At 65.6% G+C, this 13,969-nt stretch overlaps 1 protein-coding gene across 2 annotated transcripts in view; it reads right to left on the bottom strand.

Annotated features, from left to right (window-relative positions):
- Nucleotides 1-10,760: 10,760 nt before the first annotated feature.
- Nucleotides 10,761-13,969, bottom strand: part of ZFPM1 (zinc finger protein, FOG family member 1) — a 67,731-nt gene continuing 64,522 nt past the window's right edge. Inside the window, exons 7-10 of one of the 2 annotated variants that reach the window (XM_060131370.1) lie at nt 13,484-13,717; nt 13,100-13,195; nt 12,872-13,018; nt 10,761-12,667 (exon numbers count right to left, since the gene is read on the bottom strand). In XM_060131370.1, the coding sequence (XP_059987353.1) occupies nt 10,890-12,667; nt 12,872-13,018; nt 13,100-13,195; nt 13,484-13,717 (2,255 nt within the window). In that variant the 3' untranslated portion in view covers nt 10,761-10,889. Of the gene's footprint in view, nt 12,734-12,871; nt 13,019-13,099; nt 13,196-13,483; nt 13,718-13,969 lie in introns of both variants that reach the window. The other variant, XM_060131369.1, reaches the window with a different exon arrangement.

Raw genomic sequence — 13,969 nt, 5'->3', positions numbered from 1 at the left:
AAGCTCGGTGTGGATCCTGGCTAAGTGCAGCCCGATTTGGGTCTCTGTGCTGTGGCACGGAGCAGCGGGGTCCTGCCTAGCACTGCCAGTGACAGGCGTTTAACCCCTTGGACCCTCTGTTTCGTCCTCTGTAAAAGGAAGTTGGGGCAGGAAGCTTCAGATGGGAACAGAGTTCCCAAGCCCTGACCCAGGGACCTGTGCTCTGTGGCAGAGTTTCTATGAGTCTGCAGTGAAATTAGAGCAAAATTGGGGATTTCATGAAGTCAAATTTGCTTCACGTAAAAGACTGTTTTGTTCTGAGATTATGTCCTCCTCCTAACATTTTTATGTTAAAATGTGTTTTTATGAAATACTGAGATGATTAAACAGTAGTTTTAAAAAATGAATGTATCTGGGGAAGGAAGGAAGGAGAAGAGAGAAGGAGAGAGACCAGAGGTCATTGTGAACAGTTTTTGGTTTGTGAATTTCCAAAGCCTGGGGGCCCTGCTCTGGGGGCCTTGTCCTCTCCAGCCTGCAGCTCCGAGACCCACCACTGACCCTCTCGGATGAGCCACGTGCCAGGCCAGGTCGGAGGGGGTGGACCTGGTGGGCAGAGCAGGGACCCTCAGCTGGGCCACTCAGGGGCCCATGGACAAGCAGTCCAGCCTTGAGCTTGGGCTGGAACCAAGGAGGTCCCTGGGATTCCCTGAGTGACACCCTGTGGAAGGAAGGGCGGCAGTGGCCCCGCCAGGTGACACGGGTCCCAGCCTGCCGGGGCTGGGGGCCTGGAGCCCTTTCTGACTCCTGTGGGGTGAATGGGACGGTACTGCTGGGAGAGTGGCGTCTACCCCTGACCCTTGAGGGTGTGGTGGGATCCTGCGAGACCTTCCCATTTCACAGACACGGCGAGGCGAGCTCAGGGAGTGAAGCTGGGCGAGCTGGGCCTCTCACCTGCGTCGTCTGCGTGTCCTCTGTGTCCTCCTCCTATTCTCCCTCCCCAGAGCCCACCTAGAATCTGTCGGTTCAGGACAAGCGTTGCCCCCAGCTCTGCTTCTGTCCCCTTGGGGACAGGGTTGTTCATTCTCCCCACCACTCCGCCTCCACCTGCTGGCTCAGGGCGCCCGACTGCTCTTCTGCCTGCAGAGGTGGGACATGGTCACGCCGCCTGCCCTGGAGCTCGGGTTCAGAAGGGCTCTGCCGTGGCGCTCTGTGAACTTCACTACGGAGTTCCTGCTGTGGGCATGCCCTCACCCCGTTGGGCTGGCGAGGACACCGGGGGTCCTGGAGGTGAGCTGCTCATGGCCGTGTGGCTGGGAGGCACCAAGGTGGGATTGGGTGTCTGAGGCCAGAGCCCGTTCCTATCATTTTTAGACTCGATGACCTCCAGGTTCTGTTTTTTCACTTCAAAGTGAACATAAAAACCTTGTAGGAATGGGCGAAGGGTCTGAAGAGTCACTTCTCCAAAGAAATACGAATGACCAACAAGCACAGGAAAAGATGGCCAACATTAGCCATCAGCAAATGCAGATGAAACTGCAGTGAGGCACTGCCGCACACCTGGGGGACAGGACAGCTCAGGAGAGTGTCAGAGACAGCGAGTGTGGATGAGGGCGGGGAGAAAGCAGGCCCTGTCGCTGCTGGGGCGGGCGGAAACCGGTCTGGTGTTTCCCCAAAAGGTTAAAGACACGGTTAGCGCGGGACCCCGCGATTCCACGCCCGGGTGTCTGCCCAGAGAAATGGACGTGCACATCCACACAGACACGTGCGCGTGGATGCCGGCAGCAGCGTCGTTCACGTAGCTAAACAGTGCGCGTCACCGAATGAGCAGCGGAATGCGGTTCAGGCACGCGGCGGAATACTACGCTGCCTTAACGGGAGAGCGGCACCGACACAGCCTGGACGCACCTGGAAAACGCGCTGAGAGACAGAAGCCAGACACGAGGACACGCATGAGTGATTCCGTGCATGTGAAACGGCCGGGACGGGTGAATCTGCAGAGACAGAGTCCATCCGTCGTTGCGGGGGGCTGGGGGGGCGCCGTGGAGGTTGGGGGTGATGAGACTGTTCTGAACTTGACGGTGGCAGTGGCTGCACACCTCTGCGCATCTGTGGCAAACTGGTGAGTGGGGCACGTAAGCGGGTGAGTTGTATGGCATGTGAGGTGTACCTCGGTAAAGCTGCTAGAAAACCACTCGTGGCGGACCCCCCCGGCCCTCCTGAGGCCGGCTCGGCACAGTCCGCGGGGCGCCGGCGTGGCCTGGGCGGAGCAGGGCGTGGGTGCTTGGCTGTCCCTTCGGAGGGTGGGCGAGGCGGCCAGCGAGCCCACAGCCCTGGAGGTGGGGGGCTGCCCAGGATGCTGTGGACACGGGCGGCCCTGGCTCCTCCCCCCCCCCCCCCCCCCCGCCTTCGTCCCCTTTTCTCTCCATCTCTCTGGCTCTTCCTGTTTACCCTGCTCTGTTTTTCTCTCTTGGGCTGAAGAAACGGGCTCAATCTCCCCCCCACACCAGGGCCTCAGGGTGGGTTTGCTGCCAAGGTCACAGCCAGGGTCGCTGCTAAGCACAGAGGTGGCTGAACTTGGAGCCTGGAGGCCCAGCTACACGCATGGCATGGGAGCCCACGCGGGGCCCAGCTTGGAAACAGGCCTATGACACGCGGTAGCCGTCATGTCATCGTCGGGCGACAGAGCGCCTGGCCCGGCCCCAGCTTCCTCGGCTGCCGCGGAGCACTTCCCTCAGGGGAAACCAGCGCAGCCTGGAGTAGCAAAGGGATTAAATGGAGCTGTTTTCATCCGTCCATCTGTGTGGAGCCGGGTGATGTGAAGGAGGTGGCAGCCCTGACTCTTCAGGAGCTCCCAGGGAGGAGGGAAGGCCACGTCTCCCTGAGAGCCTCAGGGGGCATCGGGTTGGAAGGTGTCCCCCAAGTTCACGTCCACCTGGTGCCTCAGCCTGTGCCCTTGTTTGGGAGAAGGGTCTTACAGATGGGATTAAGGTGAGAATTTCACTGAAGTCATCCTGGATTAGGGTGGCCCTAAACCCCGTAAGGGTGTCCCTAAAAGAGACAGAAGAGGAGAGACACAGACGCAGAGGAGAGAAGGCGGAGGGAGGGCTCGGAGGGAAGTGCCCACAGCCGGGGACCCTAAGACCTGAGCAAGACCAGCATGGGGGCGAGGCCGGCAAGACACACGCTCCCCAGAGCCTGCGGAGGGCGTGCCCGCCCACAGCCTCACCTGCCTTGAGGCCCCCAGCCTGCGGTCCTCTGCTCTGGCCGCCCCAGGACACTCTATGCAGGTGGGCGGAGCGGACCAGGGTTGGAAGCAGGCGGAGGCAGACCCGGGGAGGCCTGCCGCTCGCCGCTGCACCGAATACCGTTCAGACACCCCCATCCCAGAGCCTCCTGGGGCTCAGTCCTCGGGGGGCGGCCCTACACGCCCCTGCGCAGCTGCCCTGTCCCGGGAGCAGAGTGCCCGGCCACCGTCGGTCCTAGGACACCCCAACCACCAGGCCCCTCTGTGTCCCGCGTCCTCACAGGCGTCCGGCAGTTTCTCAAATGCCCATCAGCACCTCAAGGCTCCCATGACTCAGCGCCTCGGCCCTTAAGACGGTCTGGTCGTCTCTCTCCCGAGCGATTCACAGCCGCTTACACGGGGCTCCTTTGCTCTGAGGGGGTGCTGGACAGTCTGCCACCAACGGGCCGTCTACGGGCGCTGCTGCTGGGCACGACGGCACCAGTGGCCTGTGTGCGAGGGCACTTATGCTCCCGGAGAGGTGTCGTCGCAGAGGCGGTGGCAGGGTGCGGTTTCTCCACGGGCGTCCCCCTCCCCAGGCACGGTCCCTTGTCTGGAGTGGGAAGGGCGCCCAGAGGTGGTGAGGCTGCTCTGAAGGTCTGGGGACTGCGGCTTGCAGGTGTGCAGTCAGCATCTGTGGGACACACACACACACACACACACACACACGGGTGCTCAGGAAGAAAGGCACAGGTATGACGGGGCCACTGCTCAGAGACCCTCACAGGACGCAGACCCTTGCGGGGAGTTTCAGGTCCCATGGGGCTGCTGTGCCCCAGGTGTCCCCCCTTCACCTCAGTATCCTGCTGTGAGCTTTTTAAATTGGGGTGATTTATACACAGTAAACGCAGTTTCACCTCTACACGTTTTTAAACTCTGATACCTTGCTGTCATTTTCTTTTTTTTTTTTTTTTTGGCGTAAGGCGGGCCTCTCACTGCTGTGGCCTCTCCCGTTGCGGAGCACAGGCTCCGGACGCGCAGGCTCAGCGGCCATGGCTCACGGGCCCAGCCGCTTCGCGGCATGTGGGATCTCCCCAGACCGGGGCACGAACCCGTGTCCCCCGCATCGGCAGGCGGACTCTCAAGCACTGCGCCACCAGGGAAGCCCCATCAAGGACATTGTTAATTTAAACTGGTTTCTGTTGCTTTCCTGTGAGACGGGGGTGGGAGGGCCAGGGTGCCCATTGCCGTATCTGCCAGTTCTGCTGCCTCGGTCCGTGCTAAGGTCCACTTGTCACACCCGCCTTGGCTTTTGTGCCACTCATGCAACTTCGGTCAAAGGAGGACCTTGCTGGCCCTCTGGAAAGGTTGGGGGCGCCCCTGGCGCACACTCAGAGCCGCTGGTGTCAAAGCAGAGGAGGTGTGTGCGTGTCCTTGCTCCTTCCCAGCTGCCCTCTGCTGGGTGGCTGGAGTGTCATGGAAGGCGAGCGTCATTAGGGAGATTTCTCTGTGCTGACTCACGGGGTCAGCCCTGTCACCTGGAGTGCTGAGACGTGATTTCCATGGAGCTCAGAGTGGCCTCGCTTTCGAGCAGGACCTAATGAGGTGGCAGGTCCAGCTTTGACTACCCTCTGCGTGATAAAGGGCATTCGTGTCAGCTGCAGGGGGCCTGCAGGAACTCTTTAACTGTCAAAGACCAGCCTGTAAGGGATGTCCCTGAAGAGGCCCTGGGCGGCGTGAAGGTGACATGCAGGGAACCCAGAGAACTGGGCAGAGTGGTGTGTCCCGGCCACGCCCGAGGGGCTCCTGTAAAGGTGCTCCGTCCACGAGATCACGGCTCACCCACTGCAGACGAGAGGCTGGGAGCATGTGCATGAGTGTACGAGGACCGTTCGTCTGGCTAGAAGCTCTGCTCCCACCCAGCATCGAGTCACAGCCTCAGAAAACACCTGACTGTGGACAGGGGGCGGGGGCAGCAGGTGTGCTTTCGGTCTCAAGCGCCGGCCAGCTGTGCTATCCCTCTCTGCCCTCCGCCTCCCCGCCCCACACTACGTTTTCCGCCTGGCCCTGGTGGGTCCGCCTGGCCCTGGTGGGGCGGGGCCTCACTGCGGGCGGTGAAGAGCAGCTTGAGTCCCCTCGGCAGGCCCGCACGCGGAGCGGAGCAGGGCGTGGCCACGCACGGAGCGGGGCGTGGCCACGCACGGCCCAGGCGGAGGCGGGGACGCGTGGGGAGCAGGCTTCGTTCCTCAGCTTCCGTGGAGAGGTTGGCGTTGTCGGCTGCGTTTCTTGCCGTGGGCCTGATCAGAGGGCTGTTAACGACAGAATTCTAAGAGTTGCACCTGGAAGTCAAGAAGGGGCTGCTGGGATCATCTGGATTCGGGGTCCGCTGGGGCCTCTTCACATTGTGGATGGAATCAAGCCATCGGGGCTGCCGCGTTCAGAGACGTTACAGACCCACCAGCCCGGGGGGTGGGGAGTCGGGCTTCATGCAGCGTACCCCGCTCCCCGCCCCCGGCTTTCTTGCGTCCGAGGGGCGACCCCAGTGGCAGAGGTGGCTGGGCTCCCGCGTGTGCAGGGGCAGGACCTCTCCCAACCGAGCCTGCGGGGCGGGGCTGTGGGCGTCGTCTCCTGTCCTTCGAGCCGCCTTGTGGTGTCGGGATCCTCCCTGGCCGCAGCCTTTGCTTTGATTCCCACTGAGTTAGTGGCGTGGGTCCCGGGGTGGCCCCTCCTGGGTAGGGGCGGGGGTCAGGTCACATGTGTGTCCCTCAAGAATTTGGTCCTCAGACCCTGGGTGTCTTTTAAAGCCTTTGCATTTTGGGGTTCTTGGAAATACTGGCTAGCGGCCCTGTCTCGGGGGCGGTGAGTAGTAACTGAGAGCTGGTGTTAGACTCGTGACACCCAGTCAGCCCTGTCCTCTCTTGCCGTGCAAAGTCCTATACTATTTTGAATCTCCAGACACGTCTGCATCTCAAGCTTCTGTTTTGAATTATCTGTTGTCGCCCACTGATGCGACCTCACAGTGTCATGGGGACGTCCCGGTGGCCGCTTCCCTCTGCAGGTGCCCTGGTCGGCTTCCCTGGGACGGGTCGGCCGCAGCAGCACAGCGGTGGCAGGATTCCAGCCCCCAGCGCCCAGCCCCTGAGCACAGCGCCTGGGCTACTGTGCGGCAGTTTGCACGTAGGGAGGGGCTTGCTCGCCCCCTGGGCATGTTAGGTGCGCAGGGACCCGATGCTCAGGCTGGTTCCATCGGGGCATTAGTTCTCGTGCTGCCAGGCTCTGGGGTGAGGGTGGGGATCAGGGGCGAGCGTGACGGTGGCAGCCGTGTGGCAACAAAGGAGCCTCGGGCCTGGTCGTGCTCCCGGAGCGAGGGTGCCCCGTCACACCGGTCAGGACTCGGGGCTGCGCCGCCCGCAAGCACAGCGTCAGGGGCGGGGTCCCCTCCTTTCCTCGGGGTGCTGCCTGGCACTCCTCTCTGGGACGGCGGCTGGGGGCGGTTCCCACCCGCGAGCCCCTAGTTAAGTAACGCGGCCGGACTCCTCGGAGTCCCAGCTCGCTCTCCCAGCCGTGTGCCCTTCGGACTCTGCCCAGGGTACCTCCGCAGTCTGGGCATGGCTGCCGCCCTCGGCAGCTCTGCTCAGCAGCGTGGCCTGGACTTAGCGGGGCCGGGGCTTCCGAGGATCATCTGGTGATCAGTGAAGGTAGAATGGTATTGGGACGGAGTGTCGGAACGTGCGGTTCTGAAGGGCTGAGGTCTGGGCTCAGCCCCCTCCTCACTGCGTCCTGCCCCAGCTGACAGAGGCTCCTCGGCACGGCCGTCCTGCGCCTGCTGGGCTGACCATAAAGGCATGAACAGTGTCTGACCACCTGCCCTGCAGGTGTTTCTCAAACTGGCCAGAGAAGAATCTGCTGGGACCTGATCAAGGCCGATTCCCAGGCCCTGGCCTGTTCAGCCCGTCCGGGGCCCCTGGAATGTGTATTCTCCACTGGGGCTCGGGTGATGCGACGTGGCTGCCCCAGAGAAGCGTGCTCTCGGGAACGGGGACCAACCGTGTCCCAGGGAACTGCTCTCCTAAGTCGTCCCCCGCGGCTGTCCCCACACGGAGGCGCCGAGGCCGGGCTTGGCCGTGCAGTGGGGGGCCTGGGCTCTGCTGCTCAGAGCTGCTACCCGTGAGAGGCAGGCGAGGGCAGGTCTGCGAGCAAGGCTGGGCCGGAGCCTCAGAAGGGAGGTGGCCACGGCAGCCGTGTGCGCGCTCAGCGGTGGTGCTCCCAGCACCGGCTTGATCGATGTCCTGTCGCGCCCCCTCCCGGAGCCCACGTCCTCCTGTGAGGACGGTGATGGGGGAGGAGGGTAGAGGCTGTACCTCCAGGGCTGCTGCACGGGCAGCTGTATGACCCGCCTGATGCCTGCCGGGACTCTGCCTGGGCCCCCCGCCTTCTCCCGTGCGCCCCCGCACCCAGGGCCCTGCCCTCGGGGCTCCTCCCTTGCTCGCCGGTCATCTCTGTTGCGCCTTCGGTGGAGACCACGTGGCTCCAGGTCCTCGGGCTGCAAGCCGCCCTCCTCCACGTTCTCCTTTTGCGTCTGGGACCCGCCTCCGCCTCCCACCCTTTCTGGGTCCTCAGGAGACAGAGGGCGGGTGCCCTGGCCGGCCGAGAGGTCTTGGCACCTGGCGGGCCGGCCCATGTAAACGAGTCGCTGCTGACCCCTGGTGGCAGGAACGTCTACCTGCAGTGATTCCTAGTGCCAGGGTTTCCCCAGCGGTGGACGGGCAGCACAGGGCGCAGGGTGCGCGGGGCTGCAGAGCCCTGGATGAGGTTTGCACACAGGACTCGGGGTGGGGGGGGGCGACCCAATTAGGAGGAGTTGGGGTTGGACAGTGGCCTTGAATGTGGACCGAGTGCTGTGCATGCTGTGTGTACAGTGTCACCTGATAAGAGCTGGCTTGGGGAGGTGCAATTGGCACAGCGTTGGGGGGCGGCCGAAGGCAGGAGCCCAGCAGAGAATGGGATGGAGGAGGGAACCCAGGAGGTGGGCAGGCGGGGCTGGCTTTGCAGAGGGCTGTGACGACTGGGGCGTGGTGGGGGGCTGCAGTGACCACGTGCCCCTCCCCGGGCCGTGGGCCAGGTGCCCTGGAGGCAGTGGTCAAGGTCGGCGAGGCCCGTGGGGCAGGGAGAAGGGGGTAGGAAGAGTGACCACTATGATGGGGAAATGAGCAGGGTGTTAGGACGGAGGGTCAGGGAAGGTCTCTAAACAGCGTGAGAAGGGCAGCCCCTGCAGGGAGCAGGCGGCGCCGAGACGCTGGAGCAGCATGAACAGGCCATGGGGCGACGACCAGGGCCTGGCGGCCACCTCTGTGCCGCAGGAGCCGCTGTGACCCCACCTGGTCTCCCAACCACCCGACCTGGCGGTGAAGAGTCGTGTTGGCGGGGGACAGTGCAGTCCATCGGGGCGGCCATCCCCGGAGGCAGTGAGATGCGCTGAGGTTTGGAATCGGCCTGAGAGAGAAGTGAGGCGAACTTGTGGACCTGGGGGCCAGGATGGGCAGAGGCGGGTTTCGTGGTCGCAGCTGCTGTGACACTGAGGGTTGATGGCCACGTCTGCGCAGGTGTGGGGAGAAGACGCAGCAGGGAGAGCGCAGCCTTGGACGTGTCAGGGCCCTTGAGGGACATGTAGTGGGTGCACTGGTCTGGGCGGGGGCCATGGCTGGGCTAGAGAGACATAGGGGCCCTGGTCTGGGCGGGGGGCATGGTTGGGCTAGAGAGACATAGGGGCCCGGGAACCCGTGTGGCTGCCCAGGACCGTAAGTGGAGTGAGCTTCGGGGATGGGGGCGGGGGGCTGGTCTGGGAGCATCAGGGCTCCCAGAGAGGTGGGAAGGAGGCCAAGCGCTGTCCCTGGGCTGCAGCTGGGACGGTGGTGGCAGGTTCTCGGGGAGAACATGGGGTGGCATGAGAGGAGGCAGTGTGTGGGAAATGGGGGTCTGAGGAGGGTGAAGGTGGGCTCCGGGCTGTGGGTGGAGAGCCTAGCACTGGGGACCTTGAGTGGGGCAAGGGCCGCAGGGTGCTGGCCATGCACCGGGGTTGGGGGGAGAGCAGGGGGCATGTGACCCAGGACCCAGCTGCAGGACCTCCCTGGCACAAAGCTTGGCCTGGCCAGCAGTTCAGGCCTGGGGTGGGGGTCGGGTGGGTGTGGACACCGAGGCCCTTTTCTGTGTGGCGCTGTCCTCCACTCACGTGGTGCAAGGGTGGGGGCGAGCACAGATGCTTCCCCTGCCTTCCCGTGTCTCCCCCATCCTTCCCCTTTGAGCATCTGTGCTTATCAGCACACAGGGACGTTCCCCCTGCCTTAGGGTGAATGACATCTGCCGCACTTGGTGGTGGGACTCAAGAGGCGGAGCCTCAGACTCTCCGGGGTGCAACAGTGAGCAGAGTTGAGGGGTCTGGGAGCCTCCCTGCCCCAGTCCAGGAGAGCAGAGCCAGGAAGGTCTTCACAACGTGGGGCATTTACCAGGAAAGCAGCTTGGCTCCTGGGGCCCCCGACTGTCCAGCAGCCCTGGTCACACCCTGGTACTCAGGGCCAGCTGGGGGCAAGCGGGAGGGGGCCGTGTCCCATGTACCTGTGGGCGAGGTGTGGGGACTGTTCCTGTCCGAACACAAGCTCCTTAGCCTGTCACCCCTGAGGGCTGGGCGGGAGGAAACCTGCCTCGATCGAGCAGGTGAGTGAGTCTGGGTGGGTGGCAGGAAGCACATCTGATGTTCAGAGGCAGAGAAAGGTGAGAGGTCAGGTTTCACTTTCATCTGCAGTAGGCGGCCTGGTATATCGGAAGAGACATTCTGTACTGCAAACAGGGACACCAGGCTGGAGGGTGCCCACAGCCCCCCAGCTGCCACGTGCCAGGACCACAGTTGGGCTCCTCCTGCTTGGGTTTGGCCCAGGTCATGGTCAGCAGCAGCAGGGCAGACTGGGGGTGGTGTGGCCCCAGCCTCGTGCCCACCGCAGCCCCCAGGTCCCAGGGGTCGCTCGCTGTGGGCCCCAGTGCCCGCTCGCTGTGGGCCCCAGTGCCCGCTCGCTGTGGGCCCCAGTGCCCGCTCGCTGTGGGCCCCAGTGCCCGCTCGCTGTGGGCCCCAGTGCCTGTCAGCGGCTCACTCTCCCACTCTCCCTTCTCCCGCATCAGCCTCGGCAACTGCAGGGCTTCATCCTCCCCACCATGCTCCCCTCCCTGATTCCTTGGTGGCCTGTCACTGAGCAGGTGGAAGAGCTGTCCGCTGGCCAGGATTAAGCTCCTCCCTTTGGTGTCTGGTGGCCAAACCAGAGCTTCTGGCTGGATCCTGGAGGGCACAGTGGACCCAGAAGGGCAGTGCCTGCTCTCCCCGTGCCCCAAGGGGGCCCAGAGCAGTGCCATCAGCCCCGGGTGCGGGGCGAGTGGCTCTTAGGGCCACTGCGGGACTCCGGCCTGCAGTGTCCTGTGTGTACTTACAGGTGCTGCTGGCCCTGCCTGTGCCCTCCCCGCAGGGCCCCCCCCCCCCCCCCCCCCCGCTCAGAGAACTAGACTGCTCCACCACTGTGCTCAGCAAACTGAACTTCTTTATTAAGTGCCAAGGTCCAGGCGGGCGCTGCCCCCTGCAGCCTCTCGGACGAGGTCTGGGCCTGGAGCGTCCCGGGTCCCCCTGCAGGGCAGCAGCGCCGGGCGCTCACTTCACGTGCTCGGCCGCATGCGAGGAGCAGTAATACTTCTTGTGGGCGATGAAAGTGGACAGGCTGCTGAACCTGATGTTGCACAGGCGACAGTACCTGTGGTTGCCGTTGGGCACGGAGGCCGGCGTCCCCTGGCTGGGCGTCTGTACGCCTTTGTCCGAGTGGGAGGGGGGTGCCGGCACGGCCTCGGGGGACGTGGCCGGGGGCGGGCCGGGCCGGGGGCTGCCGGCGGGCGGCTCCCAAGGGTCCTGGCCGTTGAGGCCGTCGCGGGGGGCGGCGGGCGAAGGCGTCCGGGCCTCGGCGCCAGGGCCGGAGCCGGCCGGGGGCTTGCCCAGCAGCAGGCCGTGCGCCAGGCGGAAGTGCTCGATGAGGTCGCCGCGCACCACGCCGTTCGGGGGGCAGTAGGGACAGACGATGGCGGGCTGGTCCTCGGGGGCGGCGCGCAGGCGGCGCGGGGCAGAGGGGCACGAGAACTTCTTGTGCGCCAAGTACGCCTCGAGGCTGTGGAAGCTCACGCGGCAGGCTGTGCACTCGTGGTAATCGGCCAGGGCCGGTAGGCCGGGCGCAGGGCCAGGGGCGGCGGCGGGAGCCTGGCGCCGCGGCTTTTTGCTCAGGTCGATGGGGCCTTCCGCCGGGTCTTGGCCGCTTCCACCTCCGCCTCCATTTCCGCTTCCGGGCCGCGGCGCCGGCGACGCAGGCGGCGTGGGGGCGTGGCCTGGCGCGACGGGCTGGGCGGGTCCGACCGGGGACGGGGCGGGTCCGACCGGGGGCGGGGCGGGTCCGGCCACGTGCAGTTCGTAGAGCTTGCGGCGCCTGCGCGTGCGCACGGGCGGCGCAGCGGGCGCGGGGGTCCCGGCGGGCGCAGGCCGGCGCGGCGGCGGGTCGTGACGAGAGGCGCAGTAGTACCGCTTGTGCACCGTATAGGTCTCGTGGCGGCTGAAGCGGATGTTGCAGGCCTCGCACAGCGTCCGGCGGGGGTCGTCGTCCTCGTCTGCCCCGCTGCCCGGGCTTGGGCTGCCTTCGCTGCCCCGGCCGCCCGCCTCGGCCTCGGTCTCCGCCTCGGGCGTAGCCGCGCCCCCCGCCTCGTCCTCGCGCGCCCCGGGGCCCGGCGGCGAGCGCTGCTCGTCGGCCTCGGCGGGCGGCGGGGCGGGGGGCGCGCGCGGCGGGGCTGGGGCCGCCTTGGGCCGGCGGGCAGGGGGCGTGTCGTCGGGCGGGCGGCGGCCGGAGCAGTAGAGGCGCTTGTGCACATAGAAGTTGTTGACGTTGTTGAAGGTGATGTCGCAGTCAAAGCACGTGGCGCCCTTGGGGGCCCCCGTGAAGAGGCCAGCCGGCGCGCCCACCCCCGCGCCCGCCTGCAGCCGGCTGTGCACCAGCTCGGACATTTTGGCCAGGATCTCGGAGGCAGGCGGCGCTGTGGGCAACTGCGGCAGGAAGAGTGCGCCGGGCCCCGGGCTGGAGCCGGGCGTGGGGCTGGACAGCTCCGCCTTCACGCGGACGGGGCTGGGGCCGGCGCTGGGCGGTGATGGCGTCCGCGACAGGGCCTGGGGCCCTGGCTCCGCCTCGGGCTCCTCTGCCGCCTCCACCTTGATGCTCCTGGGGGTCGCCGGGGGCTCGCCGCCACCCCCGTTCTGGGGGCCCGGTCTGGTCTCTCCGTTGGTGGCCTCTGCCAGGGCCTTCCTGTCCAGTCCCGGTGATGGGGCGGGCACCAGGCTCAGGTCTGCAGAGGCCAGGGGGCCGTGCAGCGCCGTGTGCTGCTGGAAGGCGGCCAGACTGTCTGCGGGGAGACGCCAGGGGCCACACTTCAGGCCTGGAGCAGGACCTGCCTGGGCCAGACCTGAAGCTGGGGAGGGCGGGAAGGGAGAGCTGGGCTGGGCACAGAGGTGGTGGAGCGTCGAGGCCGAAACCGACACCCCCCCCCCACCCCTCGTGGCCGAGCCTGCTTCCCCCTTCCCAGTCCGCAGGGTCACCAGGGGCTCACCTGCGGGGAGCTTGGCAGTGGGGTGCCCAGCTCCTGATGAGTAGATCTCAACCTTAGAGCCCGGCTGGCAGACCATGTGGTTGGTCACTAGGTGGCTGTAGAGGATGTCCCGCGTGGTGGAGATGAAGCCGCAGCTGTGGCACACACCTGCAGGTAGGCTGTGGTGTCAGAGCCCTGCCGGTGGCTGCGTCCCGCAGACCCCGCCGCCCCCTTCCTGGCCCCGCTCACCCGTCAGCGTGTCTGTGTGCACCTTGAGGTGCCGCTCGCAGTTGGCCTTGGTGGTGAAGGCGGACAGGCAGATGAGACACACGAAGGGGCGCTCTCCTGGAACATGGGGCCCGGTAAGGGAGCCTGGCCAGCCGAGGACTACGGCACGGGCACGTGTGGAGGGCCCCTAAGCTCTGCCTCCTAGGACCCCATCGGGGGCCCAGCCCCCAGCCGACCACCCAGCCGGTCGCAGGCGGGGCAAGTGGCCTGGGGCCCTGTGGGAGGCTGCTCGGCGGGGTGGGAGGACCACTCGGGCACGTCCACGGCAGTTGTGCAACCCCAGGAACAATGCAGTGAGCATGCGTGGCTTGGGCGGGGAGACACGCCGTTGGGGGCGGGGCTCACCGCTGTGGCTGCGCATGTGGATCTCCAGGGAGCTGGCGCTGGGGCAGCTTTTGCGGCACTGGGGGAAGGGGCAGACCCGCTCGTTGGGGTAGGTCTCCTTGGGCTTCTCATCGGGGGCGGCCACAGCGGGGGAGCTGGTGCCTTGGCGGCTGGCGCAGTAGTACAGGAGGTGGGCTTGTAGGTTCCGCTCGCTGCGGTACCAGATGCCGCAGTCCTTGCAGGGAAAGACGTCTTCTGCGGGCGGGAGAGGCGGGTGCAGCCTGAGGGGTGCCCCGGCAGCAGCGCTGGCCGCCTAGCACCCGGGGCAGGCCCTGGGCCCTCTGCAACACGAGGGCTGTGCCCCGGCGTCTGCCAGCTTGGGGGTGGGGTGGGGTTTGTGACCTGGGCTGTCCCTCTTCACTGCTTTGCCTTCTCAGGTGTCCCTTGGTAACTCCGTGTCCCCTCTCTACGGATCTTCAGGATGCCATGGGGACTTGCATCCTGGGG

This window comes from Lagenorhynchus albirostris, chromosome 19, assembly GCF_949774975.1.
Source record: "Lagenorhynchus albirostris chromosome 19, mLagAlb1.1, whole genome shotgun sequence".
NCBI lineage: Eukaryota > Metazoa > Chordata > Mammalia > Artiodactyla > Delphinidae > Lagenorhynchus > Lagenorhynchus albirostris.
Note: the sequence above shows the minus strand (reverse complement) of the source record. Positions and strands in the feature narration are given on the sequence as shown.